Below are 13,044 nucleotides of genomic sequence, written 5' to 3' on the forward strand. Positions count from 1 at the left end.
AAAAATTACGCACATCGATTTCCATCCAGGTCCAAACCTATCAAATAGCTCATCATGTATATAGTGCTGTTAGTCTCCATTTGGTTGCATTGGAGTAAAATTTGAAAACCTTTCTTGTAATAGCAGAGGTACTTTGTTAGAGAAGAGTTATTCATGTTCGTTGATCTTTGTTCCCCATCGGTTTGCACTTTGCGTTATTAATCAATTGATTGCTTAGATATAATAAAAAACACAAGAGTGAACAAAATAGGTCCCTCATCTCAATAGAAAAAAATTTGGGAGTTGCTATTGAGGAACAATGGAAGCGAACATACATGTACAGAGAGTTCAGGAGAAAGTTGCATTGGGTTGCGAACCAAGTCCTCGGATTTCCTTCCTTTGGTCTAATTGTAATCCAAGTTATAAACAGGACCTTAGAGGGTTGTCTCGTCTGGAAAACATAACGATGGTGATGTGCATTGCTTGGGTAGCAGAATTGTGGCTGTTGATTTCTGAAACTAACTCTCAATAAGCCTTGCTTTGCTTGTTCGTTACAATTCCTAAGTATTCTAATTTTCCAAAATCTTCCAATCCTAGTTTTGAAAAAAGAAAAGGCCAAAGCTCCTCACTATGTATTCTCTTATTCATTTGATTGAGGAATCTGATTTTCTCCTGTAAAAGTCGAAGCATCTGTGGGATTGAGGCTATCCTTTTCTTCACAGCTTGATACTGATCTCTGTCTTGTTAAAGCTGAAATTCTTAACCTTCTAAATAAGTAAAATATTCTTTAAGTAGAGTGTTCTTTAGGGAAAACTAATTTCCTCCTGCGTTTATAAATTCGTTCATAACAGAGACAACAAACTATATGAGTCTTTAAACCTTGTTCAGTTTAATTAAAATAAGCATTCTGCTCTTTACTTGTCTTGAGCGTACATACCAAAGGGTGAACTTATGGCAACTGAGTTTGTGCTTACTTTTGCTGCCCAGGGAGTACTGACCAAGGTCGCTGCACTCGCCACTGAGCAAATCAGTCTTGCTTGGGGATTCAAAGGAGAACTGGCCAAGCTCAGGGATTCATTATCCCTCATGCAAAACATCTTACGTGATGCTGCGGAGCAACCAACAGATCGGGGCCACACCGTCAAAGCTTGGGTGAAGAAACTTAAAGACATAGCACAAGATGCTGATGATGTGTTGGATGAATTCCAGTATGAAGTTCTTCGAAGTAAACTTGAGCTGCAAAACCACATGGAGAAAAAGGTACTCAACTTCTTTTCAATCTCCAATCCCATTGCTTTTCGCCTTAAAATGGCTCGAAAAATTAAGATCATCAACCAACTTTTGGCGGATCTCAAGAGTGAGGCATCTCTGATTGGACTGGTTGCAAAACAAAAAGATGAAACCACCCAAATTAGGGGGAACAGAGAAACCGTCTCAAGCTTTGATACGGATGAAAAGATTTTCGGAAGGGAGGAGCTGTTGTCAGATATGGTTAAGACTTTGATCAACTCCAGCAATCATGAAAATCTTTCCGTTATGCCCATTGTGGGAATGGCAGGCCTTGGAAAGACAACTTTGGCCAAATCTGTATACAACGAACCAGAAATAGATAAATCATTTGACCAAAAAATATGGGTGTGTGTATCTAACGATTTTGATGTCAATTCAATTTTAAGAAGGATCTTAGAAATACTTAACCCCACAAATGCCAGGATAGAAAGTCGAGAGGCGTTGCTTAAAAACCTCAAAGGAGAGTTGGCAGGGAAGAGATATATTTTTGTACTCGATGATGTTTGGAACGAAGATCGTGCAAAATGGAGTAATTTGATGAGTTGTTTATCGAAACTTGGTTCTCAGGGAAACACCGTGATTGTCACCACCCGCAGTGCCAATGTTGCATCAATTACTGAAACAAATCCTAATCTTAGGTGTAATTTGGATACTCTACATGAAGATGAATGTTGGTCCATATTGAAGGATAGAGCATTTCCTAATTACTGTAATGCTCCTATAACTGCACATCTGGAGACAATTGGAAGGCAAATTGCAAAAAGGTGTGGTGGCGTACCATTAGTGGCAAAGGTATGAAAATGTTATTTTAAAATCCTGTTATAATTGAACTACTTTCTCTACTCTCATCAAAATTGCACACATTATAATATTCCTAATCTCTATAAAAGTCATCAGATCAATTCAGTAATAAAGCTCCAACTAACAAGTTACTAATTGTGACATTTTCTCTCATATCTCTCGCATGCATTTCGCTTCATCTAAACTATTATAAAAATATAGCAGTTTCAAACAAGACACATCAGCTATAGAATAAAGTTTAGCCGAGTCCTCAAAGAAAACTTTGTTGTGTCTCAAAACTCGCCTACATCACCTCATATCTCATAAAAGAGTTAGCATAGTCCTCACCAAACTTGGCCGTTCAACAATAACTCATCTCCTCACTCATCCACTACGCAGCCATACAAGTGTAATCCAAGTCCCTATACTAAAATTACGAAACCTAACTTTTCATGAGCAGCACCACCTCAGACAAAATTCCCTCACTAACAATATTCATGAGTTAGAAAATGCATCCTCTTCAAGACAACAAGTTCACCTCTCAAATCCTCCCTAATTAATGTCATTTTTAACCGTGGATAGTGCCTCAATACTCGTCGTAGCTCTAGCTCCATATCGCCACCCACACTAATTAACTTTTTTATGATTACTTACGGATCTATGTCTGCAACGGTTGCTGCAACACCAATCTCACCCCTCTTAAAAACAAACTTTGTCCCTCGCACATGGTCCTGTTCGTACCCTCACCATGCCAATGGGAACCAAGACTGCCAATCTTTCCAACACTCAACATTGAAAAATACATCCAAATTTTATCAACCATAATCTTCAATGACTAGTTCACCCTTCATTTTTGAAGTCTGTACATATCTTTTGCTTACTCCTCAAACCAAAGTTCTGATATCAGTTTTTAACCAAAGCTATCACAAGAAACCCTTAAAAGCCCAAGCATACATATCCAAAAGCTTAAATTACATGGTTCATCTTAAATTTGGCTATGCCCATGGGAGATGCTGATGAATCTGCTAATGGAGAAGAAAATTAAAATTAAAAAGGAAATAACCTCTTCCACCATGCAAATTTGGCTTACCTAATTGTTTATTTTGATCATTAGCAATTTTACATATATATCCTAACTAACTCATGTACCAACAGGTTTTGGGAAGCATGTTGAGTTCTAGAACTATTAATGAATGGTTCTCAATTCAAGAAAGTAAAATATGGGAATTACCTGAAGGCGAGGATAGAATCATGTCAATTTTGAAGTTGAGTTTTGATAATTTGAAATCAGCATCTTTAAAACATTGTTTTGCATATTGCTCAATATTTATGAAAGATTCTAAAATTGAAAGGGAGAACTTGGTCCAACTGTGGGCGGCTGAGGGATTGCTGCACTCTTCAAGTAATCTAGATCAAGAGATGGAAGATATAGGGAATGCATATTTTAATATTCTATTGCAAAACTCCTTTTTTCAAGATGTTATAAAGGATGAATATGGAGTTGTTATAACATGCAAGATGCACGATCTTGTGCATGATCTTGCAGAACTAGTGTCAAAATATGATAAAGAAGACAAACCTGACATTCGACATATGGCACAGACTCCTATCATACCACAAGGATTTTCAAAAAGCAATGTTGGGAAGTTGCGGTCCCTATTTTCAAATGGTGAAGGCCTTAGCAATAGCTTGTCAAGTTTTAATGCTTTACGTGTGTTGAATTTGTACAAGGCTGAAATTGTGGAGTTGCCAAGCTCAACTGGCAGGTTGAAACACTTGAGGTATTTGGATGTTTCTGAAACAGGAATCAAAGAACTTCCAAAATCTATTGGCAAGCTTTATAATCTGCAGACGTTAAGAATGTGTGATACATGGAATCTTGGAAGGTTGCCAAAGGAAATGGAAAATTTGATCAACTTGAGGCATGTTTATTTCGATGAGGATAAGAAAGTTCCATTTGGGATGAGACGATTGACTCATCTGCAAACATTACGTTACTTTACTTTGGATAGGGAAAGGAATCATGAAATTGGCGAGTTGGGTGGCTTAAACCAATTAAAAGGTGAACAAACTATCAGATCTTTGAAACAAGTGAGGGACAAAGATGAAGCAGAGGAATCAAATTTAGGAGAGAAAGCAAATATACGAATTTTGACATTAGAGTGGGGGTCTTACAGCCCCAGAAACAACATGGATAGTGATGTACTAGAAGGCCTCCAACCGAACCCTAAGCTAGAAATCTTAAAGATTGAAAACTTCATGGGTGTTAAATTAGCATCATGGATGATGAGTGGTTTGTTGCTACTCGATTTGAAAGAGATCCGGTTATCCAACTGCAAGGAATGTGAAGAAGTCCCATCACTCGGCCATTTACCACATCTTAGGTGAAAGACAGTACTCAATAAAATGTTTTCTCTTATCAAATCAATATCTTACACGATTACAAGGAGATGGTTTTTATATGGGATGATGAGAATATTAACACCTGTATCGAGAGAGCCTTTGAGTTGTAAAGCAGACACTATAATAACACTACACTATAATAATACTACAACTATGATAACACTACAACTAGCCGACACCATCACTATGGAATATTAGATAAAGTAGATAAAGTGGTCAGTCAATTATTCTTTACACCCCCGCAAGTTGACAGGCCGCTCATGGACGGTCAGCTTGGAACGAAGAAGAGTAAATCGGGCAGCAGACAGTCCCTTGGTGAAAATATCAGCCACCTGATCCACTGTGGACAAGTAACGAACATCAAGCTCATTCTGAACTACTTTCTCACGGACGAAATGGTAATCAACCGAGACATGGCGCGTGCGAGCATGAAACGCGGGATTGGCAGCCAAAGAAATGGCACTAATATTATCACACCATATGCGAGGAACGGAGAGAGGAAGCTGTAAGTCTTGGAACAGAGAACGTAGCCAGGAGATGGTCGCAGCAGTATATGCTAATTGACGGTATTCGGCTTCCGTACTAGAACGAGAGACACCACGCTGCTTTTTCGAACTCCAGGAAATCAAGTTGTTACCAAGAAAAATACAATACCCACCAGTGGACCGTCGATCATCCGGATCACCCGCATAATCCGCATCAGAGTAAGCAATTAGATGAAGTGGACTAGGGCGATAGAGCAAACCATGAGTAATTGTGCCATTGAGGTACCGAAGAATGCGTTTGACGGCAATCCAATGAATAGTAGTAGGACGATGCATAAACTGACAAACTTGGTTGACCGCAAACGCAATATCGGGACGAGTGAGAGTCAAGTACTGAAGGGCACCAACAACACTCCGATATTCAGTAGCATCAGGAAGAGGATCACCATCCGTAATGCTGAAACGTTTACCTGAAATAGCTGGCGTTGACACCGGTTTGGCTTCATGCATCTTTGTACGCTTAAGAATATCAACAATATACTTGGATTGAGTAAGTGATAAACCGTGAGAATTTCGAGTTAATTCCATACCCAGAAAATAGTGAGCTGGCCCAAGATCTTTCATAGAGAATAAACGACCCAAATCCAAAATCAAAGAGGAGATACTAGCAGTATCATTACCAGTAACCAAAATATCATCAACATAAATTAAAAGATAAATGCGAACGGAGCCATGAATGTAGACAAAAAGAGATGAGTCAGCAAGCGAAGCCTGGAAGCCCAATTGAATAAGATGAGTAGAGAAACAATGAAGTGGAGCCTGTTTTAAACCATACAAAGAACGACGAAGCTTGCACACATGATGCGGATGCGTGGGATCGACAAAACCAACTGGTTGGCGCATATAAACCTCTTCAATGAGATATCCATGAAGAAATGCATTTTGCACATCCAGTTGACGAATGGGCCAATGAAACTGAACGGAAAGAGCCAACACAAGTCGGATAGTTGAATGATTCACAACGGGGCTAAAAGTCTCCCCATAATCTAGGCCCGCTTGTTGATGAAACCCATTAGCCACTAAACGTGCTTTATACCGCTGAATGGAGCCATCTGAATTCCTTTTTATACGAAAAACCCATTTACTTGGTAGAACATTCATGTGAGGTTGATATGAGACCAAATCCCAAGTTCCAGCACGAAGAAGTGCATTAAACTCATCAGACATTGCCAAACGCCACTTAGGAAGCTTATGAGCCTGTGAAAAAGATGTTGGCTCAACAGATTCATTAGTAAGAGAATCGAGGAAGGCATGATTAGCATATTTAGGATTAGGTTTAGAAATACCAGTCTTAGAACGAGTCACCATGGAATGAGTTGTAGAATCACTCACTAAGGGCAAAGACGAAGAGGATGTACTTGGTAAATGTGGTTCAGAAACAGGGTTGGTGACAGAAGAGGTTATTGGGGGAGAAAAAGCAATTTGACGATGTGGATTTCGAAAATAGGTGCGGAGAGTACTCTTCGGAGTGGTTGGGCTGGGCATTTCGGATTGGGTTGGTGGAGACAGAGTGGGAAAAGTGGCAGGAGAGGATTGTGTAGGAAGAGGACATGCTAAAGATGGTGGAGGGACAAGTGGAGGACCCACATGAGGAGAAGGGTCGGCTAAAGAACTTTGTTGGAGATTGGTTTGTGATAAAAAACTTGGTGATAATGTAGGGGAGCCCACTTGAGAAATAGTATCTTGGGAAGAGCTAGCAGCAGTCACAGAAGATGTATGCAGAGGAAGATGCCCGACGATGTGAAGGGGTTGCACAGAATTTGACGAAGAAGAGGACACATCCTTGACACGAGCAATATTAGCCTCAGAAAATGGGAAAGAGTTCTCATCAAACACAACATGACGGGATAAAAAAACTCTATTAGTTTTAAGATCAAGACACCTATATCCTTGATAATTCAAAGAATATCCAAGAAATACACATTTGGTAGACCGCAATTGAAGTTTATTATGATTATAAGGACGTAAATATGGAAAACAAGCACAACCAAAGGTTTTTAAAAATGCATAATTAGGTTCCTTATTAAATAACTTCTGATAAGAGGATTGAAAACCTAGGACTTTAGTTGGAAGACGATTAATTAAATAAACTGCAGTATGCATGGCCTCAACCCAGTAGGATGGAGGCATTGACGCATGAGCCAAAAGGGTAAGACCTGTATCCACTATGTGCCTATGTTTGCGTTCTGCTAGACCATTCTGTTCAGGAGTGTGAGGACAAGATTTACGATGAAAAATGCCATGATTATCTAAGAACTGTTTAAATTGATAACTAGTATATTCCCCACCACCATCAGATTGAAAGGTTTTAATTTTAGTGGATAACATATTTTCAACAAGAGTTTTAAATGTGACAAAATGAGAGAAAACTTCAGATTTTAATTTCATGGGAAAAATCCAAGAATATCTAGAAAAATCATCGACAAATAAAACATAATAATTAAAACCAGAAATAGATTTATTAGAAGAACTCCACACATCGGAATGGATAAGTTCTAACGGTGAAGTAGAAACAGACATTGAAGAACTAAAAGGTAATTTAACACTTTTACCAAGCGGACACGAATGACAAACAGAATTAGAGAGGACTTTCGTGCCAGACAATGGCAACTTATTGTGGGAAATTAAAAATTGCAAAGTGGGAGAAGCTGGATGACCAAGACGAGAATGCCACACGAAACTATCAACGCGGACACCTAACAAAGCAACACGATTTGGAGAGATTTGAAAAGACGAGTTTGGTGAGAATTTAAACGGATAGAGACCATTTTCACTCTTGCCCCAGAAAAGAGTCCTCCCCGTCGCCAAATCCTGCACACAAAAATTGTCGGGATAAAAGGTAAAGAAACAATTATTATCTTTTGCAAATTTGTGAACTGACAGCAATGGCAAAGAAGCATTAGGGCAATGAAGAATATCTTTAAGTGCAAAACAAAACTTGTTATGGGAAAAAGAAGTATCGCCAACGGTATTAATTTTTAAACCTTGTCCACCAAGTACACCCGCGACGGTGTCGGAACCACGATATTCCCTAGTATGTGAAAGATGACTCAAATCATTGGTGACATGTGCATTTGCACCGGTATCTGTAACCCAATTCTGAACACCATGAGGAGGAGAATGATATGCAGCCATGCCCTGAAGTCGTTGGGGTGGGGCCCTGTTGTTATAAGGCAGAGGAAAACGAGATGGGCAATTTTTGGCGATGTGGCCAAAGCCTTGACATGAGTAACACTGGCGAACCTCAGAAGTAGACCCACCATAGGAAGAAGAAGAATCACGAACACCTTGAGAAGGGACTTGACCAAGAATCCCTGAAGCACCATATCGTGGCTGAAAAAATCCACCATGACCACTGAGAGAAGAACCACCACGACCATTACCAAACTGGAATGATCCACGACTGCCAGGAGTGTAGCCACCACGACGGCCACCACCTCGAGAGGTAGAGAAAGACCCGCGATTGTTAGAAGAAGAATCACCACGGTGGCCACCACCACGACCTCTGGAAGCCACTAAAGCAGAGACGCCAGAAATAGCCGCTGGAACAGAAGCGGACTGGAGGCGCTTTTCAGCAGAGAGAAGTAGAACCTCAAGTTCATCATATGTAATCGGTGTCCCTCGGGAAAGGACAGCAGAAACCACAGTTTCATACATCGGGCCAACATTCTTTAAAATAAGAGAGACAAGAAGAGACTCAGAAACCGATTCACCTGCCTGGCCTAGATCATCGGCAATAGACTTGATACGATCCAAGAACTCTTGGACAGAAGAATCACCACGAAGAGTGTTATGAAGTTCACTCTGCAAGAATAACAGACGATGAGGATTAGTGGAGGCAAAACGCTTCTCAAGGGACAACCATGTGTCACGAGCAGTAGAGAGACGAGAAACAGTGGAGAGAACAGAAGAGTGGAGAGAGCCATTTATCCAGGACAACACAAGCTGATCTTTTTGAATCCATTCATCATATGCAGGATTAGGAATAGGTGAAGATGGAGCGTCACCTTCTTTGGAGGAAGATGTAGAAATAGTGGGTGGTGGGCAGGAGCTGGAGCCGTCAACATAGGACATGAGTTTACGGCTACGCAGTACAGGAACAATTTGAGCAAGCCAACAAGAATAGTTCTTGCGGTCAAGCTTGACAGAGATGAAGTTGGAAATGCTCGAGAAATAGGAATCAAACAGAGATGAAGTTGAAGAGGCCATGATATGAAGTCAGAAGAAAAAAAAATTATGAAAGGAAAAGGAGACAGTAAGTCTTAGGCTCTTGATACCATGAAAGACAGTACTTAATAAAATGTTTTCTCTTATCAAATCAATATCTTACACGATTACAAGGAGATGGTTTTTATATGGGATGATGAGAATATTAACACCTGTATCGAGAGAGCCTTTGAGTTGTAAAGCAGACACTATAATAACACTACACTGTAATAATACTACAACTATGATAACACTACAACTAGCCGACACCATCACTATGGAATATTAGATAAAGTAGATAAAGTGGTCAGTCAATTATTCTTTATTAGGCATGTTGAATTCCGAGGTATGGATAAGCTTAAATGTGTGGGAGTTGAGTTTTATGGTTATAACCATGTTTACGGTGGTGCAGCGGGTACGAGTACGAAAAGGATTGAGATGAGGGCGGCTTTGTTTCCATCATTGAAAACGTTTAGTTTTGATAATTGCCCAGCTCTAATTGAATGGAAGGAAGTCGATGTGATTACGCCAACAGATGAGAAAGCAGTTGTGTTTCCCTGCCTTGAGGAGTTGACTCTTCGGAAATGCAGGGAATTGAGAAATGCTCCAAATCGCTTTCCATCTCTCCAGAAGTTGTTCATACATGATAGTGACCACGTGACGCCAACAGAAAATATATGCAGTCAGTTGACCACTCTCACTCGCCTTAAAATTGGTAAAGCCAAAGAGCTTAGTTGTCTGCCAATAGGGATGCTGGAAAAGAACCAAAATCTTCGGTCACTGCTTATTGGCGATTGTGAAAAGCTTAGCCATTTACCCGATGGGCTACACACACTCTGTCTTCTTGAGATATTGGAAATAGTTGATTGCCCTAAGCTAACATGCATTTCAATTCACAGTCTCACCTCCCTTCGGGAATTGCATATTGAAAATTGTGGTGGGTCAGCGAATCTACAGATGGTTGATGAGGAGTTTTCTTTAGATGATTTGAAAAGTTATGAATGCAATGGGTTGAAAAGTATACTGATCAGTGGGCTACAGTCTTGTACCTCTCTACGTTCGGTAGGTATCATAAATTGTCAAAATTTGAGGCATTTACCGGTGGATGGGCTACAAACCCTCGTCTCTCTTGAGAAGCTGTACATAGAGGATTGCACTAATCTAGAAGCTATTCCCAGTTTAGACAACCTCACATCCCTCCGTGAGTTGTCTATTTGTGGTTGTGATGGACTCACATGTCTACCAAGGGGGATTCAATCCTGCACATCTCTTAAAAAATTGACAATCAGTAAATGCCACAATTTGATCTCTCTGGCAGATGTCGATGTGTCCAGGTTGCAGTCTCTTTCCAATTTAGAAATATTTGATTGTCGGAAATTAAAATATTTGCCAATCGGGCTACGCGCTTTGAGTTTGAAAAGGATGAAAATCGGTATGTTTTGCGAGGAGCTCGATTCTTTCCCTGATTTTGAGCTTCCATCACAAATCCGATGGTTGAAGATATCAGGGTGGCCTAAGCTCAAGTCTCTGCCTCAACAGATTCAACACTTGAGTACTTGTCTACAATATTTGTCTGTAAGGTCTTTCGACAGCATAGAGGCTTTTCCAGAATGGTTGGGTAACCTTACATCTCTTATCTCCCTGCATATTAAGGAGTGTAAGAATATGATGTATCTACCTACCTTTGAAGTTATGCAACGCCTCACCAAATTAACAGAACTAGACATTGATGGATGTCCCCGTCTAGAAGAAAGATGCGCCAAGGAGAGCGGCCCAGAATGGCACAAGATTTGGGACATCCCATATGTTGTAGGTAATTACTATTCTCAAATCAAATCATTCATTGTTTGTTCATTTCCCTTCTCTCACTTTTTGTTTGGGCCCAAATTTAGCACGCCAAAAACAAAAGCCCACACCATCTCCTAGGCCGCTTGTATCAGACGACCTCAAGCCCATCAGCACGACCCAGCCCATTAAATGAGTGGACAGGCCAAAAACACGGCCCAAAACATTAAAGGGCTTGTGAACAATAGGAATCAGAAAAAAACTTGGGCCTCGAAGAAATCCAAAGTTAGGCTCAAAAGCAAACTAGACTCAAGCTGGCCTTCAAAACGGAACAGCCCCACGTGATCCCTGACTTGGAGGAGTCAATAATTTCGGCTGAAAACTGGAAATAAAACAGGAGCAGGTATAAAAGAAGAAAAAATCTAAAGTAGCTTGCTGCCAGAAGATTAGAGCCCGCTTAGTTTATCTAAAAGATATTCTGATATTTTGGAGGAATACCATTTTCGAGGATAAGCAGACTCTGTTTTTATAAAAAGAGAGATAAGCGGGAAACATGAAACTGTCCAAAAGCTGAGAGCCAGCCATCTCCAAGGCTCCAGACCTTTTGCAGAAGCAGGTGGAATGGAAGAACAGGCAGGGCACTCCATCAAAAATACAGAAGTGGTCACCTCAGGAACTAATCGTTGAGTGCTTACTCGCCAGAAAATGGATAGAACCCCTGTTTATTTCATTTTAAAAATTAAAAGATCTTTTGATTACTTGCTGCCCATTCTCGGAGGAACACTTCCTATATATACAAGAGAGGGTGAATAGAGTAAGGGACAATCAATCAACCAATCAACCAAAACTCAGTCAAAAGACAAACACTCAAATGATCACTTGATCACAAAATCCTAAACAAGTTCCAACAGACTTCGAGCCTGAAATATTCAAAAGCTTGCCAACAAGCTTGCAGAATCATCCTGTCTTCTCCCAGCAAAGACAAGTTTAAATCGCTACCTCTGGTTTGAATCCCAGTTCACTAGTCAACAATAACGAGATTTCTCTCGTTACAAATTTGGTTTAGTACAAGCCAAGCTAAGCAGAGTTTCGAGTTTTCTCAAATATGAAAAACTCAAAAAATTTGTGAAGAGCCCTGACTAAGCAGCACAGGTATTACAGCCCACTTCCAGCTCGAGTCCAGCCACTTCTGCCCCTTTCAGACTGGAGAAGTCCCAGTTCTGCCCATCCAAAAACCTTCCAGGGTTCGAAATAGATTAAAGCTCTGCCAAACTCAAGCTTTGGTATCGATTTACAGCTGAAGCCTAATAGTTGAAGTTGTTAAAAGTCCAGTCCAGCACAGGCGTATCCAGTCCAGCCCAGAACAGAGGCAACTATCCAGACAGAAATGGAAGCGCAGCCTTCTCCTTGTCCTTGTATAGTCAGTTTTTCCCTTTTTGAGTCTTGTAAAAGGGAGTTCTGCCTGAAATTGGTTCAATCTGTCATCTTTCATTCTGGCCAGAACTGCCGGTTTTTATACTGAGATAAATTGTAAAAGTCCTTACCAGTCTAAGGCATAGAAAAGAACTTACTTGGGAGATATTCCTCACCCAAATTCACAATCGTTTGGTAAAAGTTAATAACTTGGGGCGCAAGTTATTTTACCATAAGTCTGTTAGGGTTGAAAAATTGCTAACAGTGGCACGCTCAACACATAAAGAAAGTTAATTCACTGACCAAAACATGGTCTTTGAATTAATGGGGAACTTTGCCCTGTCATCTCAGGAAGTAAATTAAAACGGGTGAACAATTTGGCACGCCCAGTGGGACTTCTCAGTATATACACCCTGCAGTATTTTGAAAGTATATGTATATTGGAAGTTCTAGCCAGAACCCATATCACACGATGGAACGAGACCAAGCTGCTTTCCAAGAAGGACCAGACTCGGAAGAAAGCGACGCTAGACAATCAGCTGATGGCAGTACAGGAAGCAGACGTTCCAGAACTGGTTCCAGGAGGCTGAACCAAATACAGGAAGCCGTGTTCCGACAAGAGGCCACAACATAAAGGAGTCAG

At 40.5% G+C, this 13,044-nt stretch overlaps 1 protein-coding gene across 1 annotated transcript; it reads left to right on the forward strand.

Moving 5' to 3' along the window:
* Positions 1-539: 539 nt before the first annotated feature.
* LOC148297366 (putative disease resistance protein RGA3) lies at positions 540-12,991 on the forward strand. The gene is made up of 4 exons (XM_088246640.1): positions 540-2,061; positions 3,205-4,433; positions 9,533-11,016; positions 12,855-12,991. Exons 1-4 carry the CDS (start codon positions 931-933, stop codon positions 12,989-12,991), a joined length of 3,981 nt encoding a protein of 1,326 aa, XP_088102766.1. The 5' UTR covers positions 540-930.
* The last annotated feature ends 53 nt before the right edge of the window (positions 12,992-13,044 follow it).

The sequence above is a fragment of the Prunus avium genome, chromosome 1 (genome assembly GCF_965620075.1).
Source record: "Prunus avium chromosome 1, drPruAviu1.hap1.1, whole genome shotgun sequence".
Taxonomy (NCBI): domain Eukaryota; kingdom Viridiplantae; phylum Streptophyta; class Magnoliopsida; order Rosales; family Rosaceae; genus Prunus; species Prunus avium.